Source organism: Octopus bimaculoides, chromosome 19, assembly GCF_046866305.1.
Source record: "Octopus bimaculoides isolate indiv1 chromosome 19, ASM4686630v1, whole genome shotgun sequence".
Classification (NCBI taxonomy): domain Eukaryota; kingdom Metazoa; phylum Mollusca; class Cephalopoda; order Octopoda; family Octopodidae; genus Octopus; species Octopus bimaculoides.
Window position 1 is genome coordinate 37,418,558 of NC_142946.1, and position 15,433 is coordinate 37,433,990.

Consider the following 15,433-nt stretch of genomic DNA (forward strand, 5'->3'; position numbering starts at 1 on the left):
GTGAGGTTAGTGTGATGAATGATCAGTTCGGTCTGTGGTAGACACAGACTAAGGAATATTGTTCTGGAAAGAAAAATGAAATCTAAAGAAGAAAGGTTGACCATGTATTGACTTTGAATGGTTGTAGTACTAAGAGAAAAATTAAGAAGCCATTGGAAAAGATAAGTTATTCTTTTATTGTAAAACCTGATTCTTATTTGGTACCAAATTTCTGTAAACAATACAAATTTTCTTTAGCATTTTACTCTGCAAAAGAGACATATCACCTCTGAAGACTGCAATTTGGTGAGATTTATGTGATTAATATTAGCATGAAGTTCTGTAGGTCAAAACCTGTAGTGAAAGTGAGGGGAAGAAAGGGAATAGATGTCTGAAGAGGAAGGGCAAAGTAGAATGTTTGGTAATAGGTTGTTTGAGAGAAAAAGAGACTCAGTATGGGTAAGAGGAGGGAAGCCGAGTGGATTAACTCACAAGTATTGCACAACTAATTAATTCAGAGGAGCAGTATAGGATTGATTGTTGTATGGTGAGTGAATATTTAGCAGTCAGAGGAGGCCCAATGCTCAAAGTGGCGGAGTTCCTTTCAAGCATTGGGCCTTATAGAGGCAATGTGACTGAGTTCCTTTTGTGTGTTGGGTCTCACGGAGGCAATAACTGTAACCTTTGGCATTATTTTGTGCTTAAGAAGAAGACCCATCAAGCCAAGCAAAAAACCACAGTTGTGGCAGATACTGGTTCACACAAATGGCACCCATGCCAGTGGCATGTAAAAACACCCATTACACTCTTGGAGTGGTTGGCATTAAGAAGGGCATCCGGTTGTAAAAACCCATGCCAAATCAGACTGGAGTCTGGTGCAGCCTTCCAGCTTACCAGCCCTGGTCAAACTGTCCAATCCATGCCAGTATGGACAATGGACATTAAATTATGATGATGTGGTCGGGAATGTAGCAGTTGTTTCATTCTCAAAGTCTTAAGAAATAATTGTTTATCTCGAGAGGGAAACTGGATAAAACCTAAGTCAGCCATTCACCTAAATGATCCAGGAATACAGAAGTTGTGTTCTTATTACCAATTTAGAAAACATTTGACTTTTAGAAATCAGCTGTTAAAACTTTAAATGCTTCCATAACTTTAAGTGTTCTTTAATCATTATATAATATTAAATGTTGTTATATATATATATTTCATTAATTAATTCTAGCTGTTAAGGTGAATATTTTGCTGTTATAACACTCAAATTAAATCACTTGATAGAAATTTAATTTCACTCCTACACTAGTGTTCCATTTTTTGATGATTTGATAAAAAATTGTAAATGAAAATGGATTTGAAAGTAAAAATGTAAACTAATGTCATCTGTAGAAGATTACAGATTATCTGTAGAAGAGTACAACAATTGATAATCTCTCTGAGTATAATGACAAAAGTTGAGATATATGTGTTCACTCAATTCTTACTGTTCAATTTATAAATCCTTTGTGAAATTCTGACTTATATTTCTTTTAGGGTTATATGGCTTATATAAGAAATCTTCCCATTAATGATACACCAGAGATCTTTGGTCTTCATGACAATGCAAATATCACTTGTGCACAAACGGACACATTTCAGCTGTTAACATGGTTGTTAAATTTGCAACCAAAGGTATCTACAGGAGTTGGCAAGTCCAGAGAAGAGGTAAGTGCTATATTTTCTACAATCTTAAATCTATCAAAAGAAATATTAAGTAAATTGCATTTCCATTCTAAACATAATTTCACTTCAGATTTTACTGAGGTTCAGCATTCATCTAACTGTTTTTTGATAAAATAAGCTTTATCATAAATATTTTGGTGTATAATGTTTGGTGTATTTTTAGACATGTAACACATCTCATTAAATAAGAATTCCTTTGATCAAATCAGTTAAAGAACTGCATATATTCCATTCCACTTTCTTTTGTCATCCATCCTTCATTTGCAGTATTTCTCTTTCGCATTTTTCATTTTCTGCTGACCAACCTTTTCACTTTTTTTCATACTTAACACCCTCTAATATCTGCTATAATTCTCAACACTTCATGTCTGTCATCACCAGCACTCTCTGCATCCATTCCTATGTATCTCTGACCTTCATCTCTATCAATGTGTACCTCTCTCTACTTCCCCCTCGCATTTCACATCATTTCCCTATTTCTCACCCATTTACAGTTCTAGAATACTTCTGCTCTCCACCCTTTCTCTATGGCCATTTATCACCTCCTCCACCCCCTTTCATTCATCTTCACCACAAACCATCTGTCACTCTCCTTTCACACTTTTGTGAACTTTAACCCAATCCACTGTCCTTATTCTTTCTTATATTCACCTTCCTTCGTGCACCTTTAATGGTAAGCCCTGACATTTTGTTTCCATATCTATTTCCTTTTCCATTTACTATCACCCATCCTTAAGAGCCACCATTATTTCTCCTATATACTTATTTTTGTATGTATTGCTTAACCAAACAGGTGACAGAAAAAACAGCCAAAGATATCATACAGCTTCTCCCTCACTTATTTCATGAGAAAAGTGTAATGGAACAGTACCCAATATTGTATGAGCAATCTATGAACACAGTTCTTGTCCAAGAAGTCATTCGGTAAGATATAGATTTTAATACCTTTTGTAGTAGTCATTTATGTTTTGTGTATAAAAATATAAAAGCACTGCACATGTATGTTGTTTTGTGAAGAATATCAGGTTGAGTCAAATGTTTTTTGTCTTTTTTTTTCTGTATTTCAAGCTTTAATTAATAATTCAAACAAATCACATATGAAAAGTATTTATTCATCAAAATATATACCATCATATTCTGTTGTCTGTTGCCATTGTTGTGTTAGAAGCTCAATTCCACACTTTTGGCTAGTTCAGAGGTAAAAATTCCCTACATATGTTTTCAACTTCATCCACATTGTTGATCCTCTTTCTATTCGGGAAATGAGCCACGGCTCAGAAAAGTTGGTAATTTGATGACGCAATATGTGAACTGTAGGCAGAACTTCCAGCCCTTCACGTCCCTGAAGTTTGCACTTGGTTACATTGGTAGTGTGCGCTGAGGCATTGTCATGCTGTAGAAGTATGCTTCTTCAATTGATCAATGCCAGCCAGTGGGCTTTCAAAGTATCATAGGCTCATTGCAGTTGTGGAGCATTAAGGTTAGCATTCACAACATGACCATCTGAGACAAATTCAAAGGGCAATGCTCCTTCGAAATGGTACCAAACACACATGACCTTCTACTTAAACCACATTAGTCAACTATTTCTTCACACTCTAGCTTTCACTAGTGAAGTTTTAGAGATGGATAGCAATATATAAAAAGTAGGCGTATGTATTCAGGAGCTGTCAATCAATTAGGTACTGACTACAGAGGGAAAGAGAGACAGAGAAGAGAAGTTTGATATTGTTAAGGGGACAGTGGAATTATTTCTACAATTACTCAGTTCTGGTGGTGCATAGATATTCCTGTTATGGGTATTTGCAATAGAAATATTACCGTTTTGTATATGGTAGTTTAAGAACTATTATTAGTATTGTGCTTATTGAATCTACTCTCAGAATCTAAGATTGAACTAGAAATAATGCAGTTATTAATTACATACATACATACATACATGATGGCCGTCCACTCGTGACCGAGGAAGACCATTGCCGACCTTCAGGAACATTGTGCGCTCTAGGACTAACTTATATTTTGCATTTGCGGCTGCGTTGGTGGCTAATGAGCCCTGCTCTTGACAAGCATACACGATTCCAAACATTGCAGACCAAGCTTTCCCCATTCACTTTACGAGCCGTGTGCTTTCGCGCAACTTGCTTAAGTTCTTCACGCTGGATACGTGCTCTCTCAAAAGTGTCGATCCCCTCCTTAACCTGCTCCCTCCATCTGTGGTGATGACAGGCATTGTTCTCCCAGTCAGTGTCCTGCATATCACAGGCCTCTAATGAAGACTTGACACAGTCCTTAAATCGCAGCCTTGGTTTCTGCCGGAGTCTCCTTCCATTCACAAGTTCTCCATAGAGCACCTGATTAGGAATCCTGCTTGTGCACCATCGCCTCAATACTCAAGATATCAGCTGTCCTCAGGACCTGTGTGTCCGGAATTTTTGAGGTCTCGCCAACATTGAGAATGTGTCTGAGACATCTCTGATGAAAGCGTTCAAGGACCCTTACCTGACGTTTGTACAGAGTCCATGTCTCACATGAGTAGACGTATGTATGTATGTATGTATGTATTTTAGTTTTATAAAGAATTTTTATATCTTGTAACAGTTTGTAAATTACTGGTTTATACCAACAGAGTTATCTCCCCTGCACTTGTTTTTAGATCTTTCTTGTAACGTCTGTTCTCTCAGTTCACTGTTTGGCAACTACTACACCATATACATATGATTGTCTCCTCTTCTACATATTACTCGACGTTGTTAATGTCTGCCTGCTCTCTTAATGCCTTTGTTCTCAACTTTACATGTAAATTAACATATCTTACCTCACTCCTCTTTAGCCTCTGCACATCTACATTCAATGACCAAATCGAATTATAACATCTCACTCAATATATCTGCTTCAATGACTGAGACAGAAATTCTGACCAACACAGATAACAATTCTTCACCTACTTTCCTCTCTCTCACTTGACCTTTACTACTGAAGTTGTTTTGACTACACTTGCATCTTCACAATTTCCAATGCTGGCATGGGCTGGATTAGAAACTTTTCATTTGACATAGGTTTCTCCATGATGGTATGATTGGATAAGTCCACCACGTAGCATATCACCACTTATCTCATTCATTTTCTCTGAGGTCAAATATATAAAAATTCCATCTTACCACTTTGTCTTCCGTTTGCTCTCCCCCAGATGCCTCTCTTTTACAGTAAAAATACAATGAGTCTCCACCACTACTTCTTATTTATATCCAGTCAATCTGGTAATCTTTTCACTATACATGACTGTCCAACAACCACTTTCTTAGCAGTTGATTAAAGCTCTCCCTTTCATACATATTAGCATTCCACATTCAAAAGATAATATTCACCTTAGTTTTTTTTACAGTCTTTAATATCATGCCTTACAACCATACATCACTTTCTTATATATGCTTCATCTTCATCAACCTATGCTTAATTCTTAATATATAATGTGTTTTATTTTTTGGAATGGTCTTTTAGATATAACAAGCTTCTTAAAGTTTGTCATAAAAGTCTTCAAGATTTACTGAAAGCCCTGAAGGGTTTGGTTGTTATGTCTCAGCAACTGGAAGCCTTATCAAACAGCCTTTTCAACAACAAAATTCCTGCAATGTGGGACTTGAAGGTAAGATATTATTTCTGAATCAGAATAGAATGAATACACGAATGATGATGTTGATGATGATGGCAATGGTAGGGATGACAGCTCCTCTTCCTCCTCCACTTTGTACTCCCCACTTTTTCTCCATTCAACCAAACAGAGGACACTCTATTCCCACTCTCTCCTTAACTTATACCCCTCTTCCTCTCTCCACCTTTCTCCCTCACTTCCTCTCCATTTTGTCAACCAGCTCCTATCAAGTTTTCCTCCACACCTGCCATCCTACACGAAACCCTTGCTTTGCAACATAGTTGCCCTCCCATGTCTCCCCCTCAACCCTCCTCCTCCTCTTTCACTCTTCCACCACACTCAAATTGATGAGGGACAGTTTCAAGTTGATGCTAACTCTGAAAAAAGGAAAAGAAAACAGACCAGTATTTTTTTTTTCTTTTTGCCAAATAAACACGTACAATATGTATTCCTTCTTCACTTCAGCTTTATTATTGTTCTTATTCTATGTCCTTTGTCTGGAAATCCTTTGTCACACATCCTGTGACTTCTTTAGCAACTCTTCATCCCCCCCTGTTTAGCTCATTTTGTCTTCAGAATAGACTAAAAAAAGAAAAACATGACCATCCCCAAATATAACAATATCTGTTTCAACACACAATTTCACATCAGGAATTTTGCAAAACAAATTCATAGGAAAGGAATTCCAACCATGTTCGTTGTTCACTATTTCAACAGCTCCTTTATAGTATCCAGTGGCTAAAGACATCATCAAGAGGAACCACATCCAGTTTCAGCCCCTACTCTTCCTACTGTTTCCGACATGGCAAACCCCCTCCTTTCAGGTGTCTTCAGCTCTGGTGTTCAGTGCATTTCTTCTTTCTCCTTTTTTCTTCTGTTTCTTCGATGCAGTGTCAACAGATGTCAGTGGGCGACTGACCATCCTGCCAAATTTCCTTTTAAAAACTCACCGGTAGGCTCCAGCAGCCATCACCAGCTGTCACATGACACCATCTAAGCTTCGGCTGACCAATGGAAGGGAAAGGCGTGTAGTTTTAGCCTGCGCCCTTTCTAAACCTGCCTTTCAACAGCGTCCTGTTAGTTTCAGTTTCAGCAGCCAGAGCCAACCAGCTGTTTGGTGGTACAAGCCTTTGAACCAGGAGGAGGGGGCGCCACGACCGAGACCGCTACCTTGGTTCACCTGTCAATCAGTGATGCTGCTGAAATGTCTCACCATCACTTTCTCTCTGCATCTACATAACTTTTTTTTTTTTTTACACAAATAGTAGTGTGAAGCCATGTTAGAAAATGGACTTGGTTAGTTCTCCACAGTAAACTGCAGTTTACATCGTTCCCTTTCTGTCTTTCTCTTTTCTGTACATCACTTTTTTATTGATATTTATCATTCTCTTTCTATCATCATCTTGATTTGCCATCAATTGTGTTCTTCCTCATCAACTAACATTACCAGCCACTTCTATACTACTAGCTGCCATTCATCTCCAAGCTGACTCATTTCTCATACCCCTTGATCTCTCTTACCACTGACCATTTCTATGGCAATCCTTCACTCACTCTCCCTTTTTCTTCTATATTGTCCCTCCGCAGTTACTACCATTCCCCGTTACTCCTCTCTCACTGTCTTTCTCACTTCTCATTCTTCAGCACCATCCCACGCATCACTGTTTTCCTTGTCATACTCTCTTTTCTTTCTCACCTTTACCTTAGTCCAATACTTCGTTGTTGGTCACATTACCCTGAATGAACATAGACAATGTACAATGGTGTGGAATTCTTTAAGTTTTGCAATTGCAAAGCAAAATCACTTGTGCTGGTGCCATGATAAAATGTTCCTAATACATTCTGCAAAGTAGTTGGTGGAGACATTGGTTTGGGAAGACTCTTTAGTTCCATTAAGAATATGATGGCCTCTCTCTTCCTGGTGTTATGGTAAAATGTTCTCAGTGTGTTCTATGCCAGCATAGAAAGTAGATGTAAATTGGTGTAAATTGTTGAAAATGATGGTGATGATGCAAATTTTATGCACAAATTTCATTGGTCAATTGTAAGTATGGTACTACACAATGGAACTGAATCCAATTGGCTATCAAGAACATTCCTTACCACACAGCCTTGCCTGCATGTTATGTGTTTCACTGTTTTCTCCATACTAGCTATGAATATTTCCTACTGTTCATCACTTATGTATGAATTTAGGGTGGAACCTGTTGTAAAATAGTTACACTAAGACAAATAGACTAAAGTACTTTTTGCAATGCCTGTACAAAGATCTGAATTCTTATTCAACCATTTGTGGTCCTACACCATACAGACATGGTGACTGTAACCATTTATTATTCAAAAGTAAGCAGAAAGTTTGTCAGATTTTTATGCATTGTAAAAATAGATTTCATTTTACTCAGGGAGTTTTTGAAAATGATTTTATATTAACCTTGATTCTGTTTTTAGAAAAACATGACGTTAAAAGACAAAAAATAATGATGTAAATCAGTCATTAATTACATCAGTGTTGTGACTATTATTAATGACATTGATAACATAATTTAGTTTATTAATTCTTTGTTCTCATCAACAACATTTTTTGAAACCTAGATTTCTTGCAAAACATTGCAAAAGATATGGGCAAAATGCTTTGAAATTGGATCGTCTTTGATATCTACAGTAAATGAAAGAAATATAGAAGGATTTGATATTATTTAAAAGCTGCTGTCATCCAAAGTAGTTTTGAATATAGTTGTGTCAATCGGTTTCGTATGTTAGCTTCGTGGGGCACAACTCTTTTACACGTAATGGAAAGCGGCTCAAACAAAAGTTCATACCCTTGAATCAGAAAACTATTTTCTTAGTTACCTGCAGTTGTACTTTGAATCTTTTTAAGGTGGATATTCCTATTTGGAAGATTTAATTGAAAGAATTTCACTGTATGCTGAGATAAACTAATATCAAAATATAGGCTCTTTATTCATTTTACAACAAGTTGCTTTCTTTATAAAAGCTTTAGCCATAATAGTATTAATGTAGTTGATCAATATTGTTTCTTGGCTTTTGTGTTTCGAGTTTAGAAATACAGTAATATTAAATGAACCAAACTAAAATACGTTTAAATTTAATTTAAACAAAAACAGAGCCTGGGTTTTAAACTAACTAATCTTTAATCTTTTCTTTGCAGGCATATCCTTCATTGAAACCCTTATCGAGCTGGGTGGAGGACTTAATTACCCGAGTGAAGTTTATCAAACAATGGATTGAAAAGGGTATCCCTTATGTAAGTTGAGTTTGTTTAATGTCTTTTGTTGAACCATTCAGAAAGGGAGAAGAAAAGCAGGGATTTAAATATAAACTCATTGTTTGTAGATGATGCTTTAACAAATCAAAGTCAAAATGTTTAGGTACCCATTATTGTCAAATTTGTCAAAGTCAGCAGACAAATAAAAGACTACCTCTCCTTTCTTACATAAAACCACAGACCAGTGATGCTCAGGTACTGAGTGAGTGCATGCAGAATAGGTTTGTTGCTTAGCACACATCTTGGATAGTCTCTTCTGATGGCACTTCGGAGCCTGTTGATCTCAAACCAACAAACAATGTTCTCTGGTAGAACTTCTGGGCCAGAGATTTCTGGAAATTATTTCTGCATGCTGGCCCCACAGTCTTCCAGATAAGACGAGCCAATCAATTTTCATTGATATCCAGAGTTTTCCTGAGTATACCATCACATTTACCTTCCATAGAATAACAGTATTGAACTTCAAACCACCACATTGTTTGACTCAGGACTTCTGCTTTGTCAAATAGATGAAGTGTGAAAAAGCACATTTAACAAACAGTGAACACACCTGTTGTTTACTGTCAAGGAATTGCTGGAGCTGTCACAACCTCAATTGTTAGGCAGTTACAGAGGATGCATGCAATATAAGCATTCACTACCACTGACCAATCTCTCAGGAATAGCATTCTCTTGGTCCATTTCTGGGTGAGACAGGGCACCCTGCTCATCATCTCATCCCAGTGATGGTTGAAGAGTCAGTGCATGAGGAAAAAGTGAGAAGGGACAACCTTGATAGCTGATAGTTAAGTATCAGGCTAAGCCACATATTTGGGTGGAGTATACTTGATTTAATCAATACTTAGTTCTCAACCCTGAAGTATGAAAGTCAAAGTTGTTTGTGGTGGCATCTGGTGAGTGAAGAAATCCATGTAAGTATTTAAAAATGTATATTTAAAAAGAGAAAAATAGGAATTATCTCAATACCTTACTGAAAACAATTATGTTGCAATACTTTATATATTTATTATCTTTATTAATTCTTCAGGTGTACTGGATCTCAGGATTTTTTTTCCCACAAGCCTTCCTTACTGGAACTCTGCAGAACTTTGCACGCAGAGCACACATTTCCATTGATACGATCTCTTTTAAATTTGAGGTATTGTTCACTTCCATTGTATGCATGTCTGTGTATGTTACATACATGCACGTATGTACTTTTGAGTATGTATTTGCAGCTATCAGTATGTATGTGTGTATATGGTATATGAGTTTGTATTTGTGTGAGTGTGTGCTGAGTATATAGAGTGCAAGTTTGTTGTTAAGATCATAAGCTGAATTCAACAAGATCATCGTTTTTCATTATGTAGTTTCCTGTTAATATTTAAAATATTCCATGATTTAATCAAGATAAACTTCAGATATTTTAGCAAAAGTTATTTCTTTGAACTCATCCAACATGAAACAATAATATTAGATTGATGAAAATTTTAAATTCCAAAAGAATTTAGCGGATAATTGAATTATAGTAGGATTGTATTTTTTAATTTTTGTTTAAGAATATATTTAATTCTTGCTTTAGAATAATTTTTAGCTTTTAAAGAGAGAACGCAGATTTGACAACAAATGACAAAATTTCTGACATAGTGGGAGCTTCATTCAACTTCCCTGCAGTCACAATTACACATACATTTGAAAAACTCTGGGGAGATATTTGGAATTTTGGTCGACACACAAATAATCTTATAGTAAAATTGTCTTCCAAATCCTTAAGCAATACAATAGTTATGTCTGAAAAGATAAAGCAAAAACTTTTTCTAATTGGTTTAGTATGAAAGAAGCTGTGCCCATGGAATTTGTAATATCTTCAAAAGCAGTGAGATGGATGTGGTTATTATTTGTCTTGGAAAGTTGCAAGGCAGCAGCTACAAGAAGATTTATGGAGGGAAGGAATTCCAGAATGACAACATTCTAAGGTCATAAGAATGGTTATAGTGATTAGTGTAAAGTCTTGGGGAGTTAGTTAGAGAAAGGAAGCGTACATGTGCATGAGACTAGTCAGCTCTGAAGAAAAGAGGTCATTGCAGTAATGTTAGAGAAGACAGATAGAGGAGACAGTTCATTTGAGGACCCTAAGTTAGAGTTCACTGGGGATTGATCACATGCTAATCAGTCAGGTGGGGATTTTGGGTTGGAGAGGGTAAAGTTGTGAATATTTGCATGAATAGCAACAGTATAAGTCAACAATTGATTGTTTGTTAAATCTGTAGTTTCTTGTCTCTTTCTAGGTTTTGAAACAGTCAGCACAGGAAATAACCAATCATCCAAATGTCGGTTGCTATATCTATGGTTTATTTGTCGAAGGCGCCAGATGGTGTGGAGATGAACACTGTTTGGTTGAAAGTAGACCTAAGGAACTTTTCACAGATATGGCTACCATCTGGTTGATCCCTATGTCTAACAAACCGCCATTGCTGTCTGGTATATACGAATGCCCTGTATATAAAACACTCACCAGAGCAGGTAAGAACATTCTTAGATTAATTACTTGGCCTTGTTTTATTAGTTTATATTTTCAGTAGTGAATTTATAAAGTGCACACAATGGCTATGAGGTTAAGTTTAAACTTTATTAATTCTCCATTTTGTAGTTCTGTTTAAAATATTAAAATATTAAAATATATTTTCCTTTCTTTCTATTTCAGGAACTTTGTCTACGACTGGTCACTCAACTAACTTTGTATTTACAATTGAAATCCCAAGTAATGAAAAACAAAGTTACTGGGTGAAGCGAGGTGTGGCCTTGCTGTGTGCATTGAATTATTAATCTTATCATTTGAATATATCAGAAATAAAATTGTTTCATTATTCTACTAATTTGATTGTGTTGCTCATCTCATTATTATCATTCTCAACATCATTGTTTTAGATACATCCCACATTAAAAAACACTGCATGAGCAACAGAGCGTGTCTTGAGAAGAAAGCTGGACATAAGAGGCATCAGGTGTGGTGTGCAAGAGAAATGACTATGCTGGTATGGTCATGTGGTGCATATGGATGAGAGCAGCTGTGTAAAGAAGCACCAATCTCTAACTGTGGTGGGAACCTGTGGAAGAGGTAGATCCAGGAAGACATGGGATGAGGTGGTGAAGCATGATCTTTGCGTGTTGGGCCTCACAGAGGTGATGACAAGTGACTGAGACCTTTGCTATGCTTGAGAAGACTTATCAAACCAAATGAAATCATAGTCATGGACAATGCTGGTGTCATGTAAATGGCAGCCGTGAAATCGTAATTATGGCCATTGCTGGTAGAATAATCTTTGAATGTTGGGCCTCATGGAGGTGAGGGATGAAGTGATGAAGCATAATCTTCAAATGTTGGGCCTCACAGAGGCAATTACAATTAACCAAGACCATGGCGATACGCTGTGTTATGTAAATGGCACCTGTGAAATTGTAGTTATGGTTGTTACTTGTGTCATATAATTAACACCTATGCTGGTGGCATGTAAAAAGCACCCGTTACACTCTCAGAGTGGTTGGCATTAGGAAAGGCATCTAGCCATAGAAATCATGCCAAATCAGACTGGAGTCTGGTGCAGCTCTCATACCAGTTCCATTCAAACCATGACAGCATGGAAAGCAGATGTTAAATGATGATGGTGATGACGATGATATACAGGGTGGGACAGAGAGGACGGACGTTTTTGAAATGGCTATTACTCAGTCCCAGGGGGAGAGACATATGTCCGATAGGTACCATTCGGTTTGTGGTGTCTTTGTATTTTTTCTCTTTTCAGCAGTGCTGTAGATGATAGAGGTTCATGTGTTTGCTTACAACAGTTGTGAAGGATAACAAGTCTGTCACAGCAGTTCAGTGTGAGTTTTGGCACCACTTCAGCATTCACCGAAATCAGTCTGTTCCCATCTGTAACACAATCTTATGTTAGGTGAATGCACTTCTTACATGAGGTACACTAACGAATAGGAGACTGGTGGGGGTGCTATGAACAGTACAGACCCCCCAGAAAATATGAAATGCATCAGACAAGCTTTGATATGAAGTCTGAATCGCTCTGTTTGGAGACATTCCACTGAACTTGGCATCAGTAATTTATTGGTAAGGCATATTTTACATGAAGGCATGCATTTCCACCTGAACAAATTATCCATTGGGCAACACTTGAAACCATGGGACTATGCACAGTGACTTAACTTTGCATGTCAGATGGAAGCGATATTTAAAACAAATGATAACCTCATTTTGTTAATGAGTGATGAAGCTTATTTTCATCTCAATGGCATGGTGAATCAACAGAACTGTTGTTATTGGGTTCTTGAAAATCCAAGAGAACTGCATGAAAGACCACTGCACAGCCCCAAAGTGACGGTCTGGTGTGCTGTTGGAAAAGCTGCCATCATTGGCCCTTACCTTTTTGAAGACAATAATGGAAATGCTGTTACTGTGATCTCTGAGTGTTACATTGAGATAATAAACAACTTCTTTGTGCCTGAATTATGACAAAAACATATCTATTCAACATGCGTGGTTTCAGCAGGATGGAGTGATGGGTCACACAGCTAGAGCATCAATGAACATTCTTTGCTGTCTCTTCGATGACTGCCTCATTTTCAGGTTTGCTGACATTCCTTGACTTCCTTGGTCTCCTGAATTGTCCATGTGTGATTATTTCTTGTGGAGAAACCTCAAGGCACGTGTGTATGTGCATAAGCCCCATACATTGCATGATTCTATCTATCTATCTGTTTGTCTATCTGTCTATCTATCTATCTATCTATCTATCTATCTGCCAATCTATCTATCTTTCTATCTATCTATCTGTCAATCTATCTATCTAGCTTTCTATCTATCTGTCTATCTTTCTATCTATCTGTTTATCTATCTATCTTTCTATCTGTTTATCTATCTATCTTTCTATCTCCAACACCACCAGCACCAGCACCACCAGCACTGGTGGTGGTGCTGCGGGTGGTGGTGTTGCTGGTAGTGGTGGTGCTGCTGACCCATCACCACCACCACCACCACCATCACTACCACCACCACCACCACCACCACCAGCAACACAAGCACCACCACGGAGACCAGTTGCAGGACGTAGCCATCCAGAGAAAGATCGCCAGTCTACGAAAGTCATAGAAACACCGCCGGACGATGGTGAAACGACAACCGGGCAAAACCTCTTTTCCTTCTGTCCCAACTACTGTAACAATTGTTTGAAATAATAAAGTCTCAATGTTCATTTTTCAAGACTGCTTCTCTTATACGTTTTTGAGGCGCGAGTACGTTCGTAGGTACGTACGTATGAACGATCAAACGAATGAACGTACGTAAGTAGATACGTAAGTACGAATGAACGAACGATCGAACGAACGTACGTACGTACGAACGAAAGAACGATCGAACGAACGAAGGTAAGTAAGTACGTACAAACGAACGTATGAACGTACGAACGAAAAAACGTACGTATGTACGTACCAACAATCGGACGAATGAAAGAATGAACGTACGTACGTAAGTAGAACGAACGAACGTACGTACGTACGAACGAACGAACGAACGACAAGAAAAGAACGAACGTACGTACGAACGAACGAACGAACGACAGAAGGAAAGAACGAACGAAAGAACGGCCGAACGAAATAACGGAGGAACGTACGTACGTACGAACGATCGAACGAACGTGCGTAAGTACGTACGAACGAACGAACGAACGACCGGACGAACGAATGAACGTACATACAAACGAACGTACGTACGAACGAACGACAGATCGTAAAAACGAATGAACTTACGTACGTACGGACGAACTAACAAAGGAACGAATGAACGAACGAACGATCGTATGTACGTACGTAGGTACGTACGTACGTACGACAGATAGAACGAACGAACGAACAAATTAAAGAATGAACGTGCGTAAGTAAGTACGTACGTGCGAACGAACAAACGAACGTATGTACGTACATACGAACGAAAGAAAGAGCGACGTAAGTACGTATGTACGATCGAACGAAAGAACTACCGAACAAACGAATGAAAGTTCGAACGTACGTACGTACGTATGAACGATCGAACGAACGTACGTACGAACGAACGAACGATCGAACAATCGTAAGTGCGAACGAACGAACGAACGAACGAAATAATGAACGAACATACGTATGTACGTATGAAATAACGAATGAACGAACGAGCGAACGAACGGACGTCCGTACGAACGAATGGACGTATGTACGTACGTAAGTAGGTAGTACAAACGAACGAACGTTCGTACGTACGTATGTACATATGCAGGAAATATCGAACGAACGTACGTACGTACGAACGAAAGAACGAACGAACGAATGAACTAACGTCCGTAGGTACATCCGAACGTACAAATGAAAGAACGAAGAAACGAACGAATGAATTAACGAACGTACGTAAGTACGTAGGTACGAACGAACGTACGTACAAACGAATGAACGAACGAACGAAAGTACGTACATACGTAAGACCAAGGAACAAACGAACGAAGGTACGTACATACGAACGAACGTACGTACGTACTAAGGAGCGAACGTACGAAATGAACGAACGAACGAGCGAACAAACGAAAGAACGAACGAACGAACGAACGTACGTATGTACGTACGTACATACGTACGAATGAACGAAGGAAAGAACGAACAAAGGTAGGTACGAACGAACGATCGAAAGTACGAACGAACAAACCTACATACGTAAGTGTGTACGTACGAACGAACGAACATACATATGTAAGTGTGTACGCACAAGCGAAAGAAAGAACGAACGA

The 15,433-nt window shown here is 38.1% G+C and overlaps 1 protein-coding gene across 1 annotated transcript in view; it reads left to right on the forward strand.

The window, feature by feature from the left end:
- The window catches only part of LOC106881614 (dynein axonemal heavy chain 1), a 176,133-nt gene extending 164,645 nt beyond the window's left edge, over positions 1–11,488 (forward strand). Inside the window, exons 74-80 of the mRNA XM_089337496.1 lie at positions 1,510–1,680; positions 2,492–2,622; positions 5,197–5,341; positions 8,517–8,612; positions 9,661–9,771; positions 10,901–11,135; positions 11,317–11,488. Coding sequence (XP_089193622.1) covers positions 1,510–1,680; positions 2,492–2,622; positions 5,197–5,341; positions 8,517–8,612; positions 9,661–9,771; positions 10,901–11,135; positions 11,317–11,438 — 1,011 coding nt within the window. The 3' untranslated portion in view covers positions 11,439–11,488. The remainder of the gene's footprint in view (positions 1–1,509; positions 1,681–2,491; positions 2,623–5,196; positions 5,342–8,516; positions 8,613–9,660; positions 9,772–10,900; positions 11,136–11,316) is intronic.
- Positions 11,489–15,433: the final 3,945 nt, after the last annotated feature.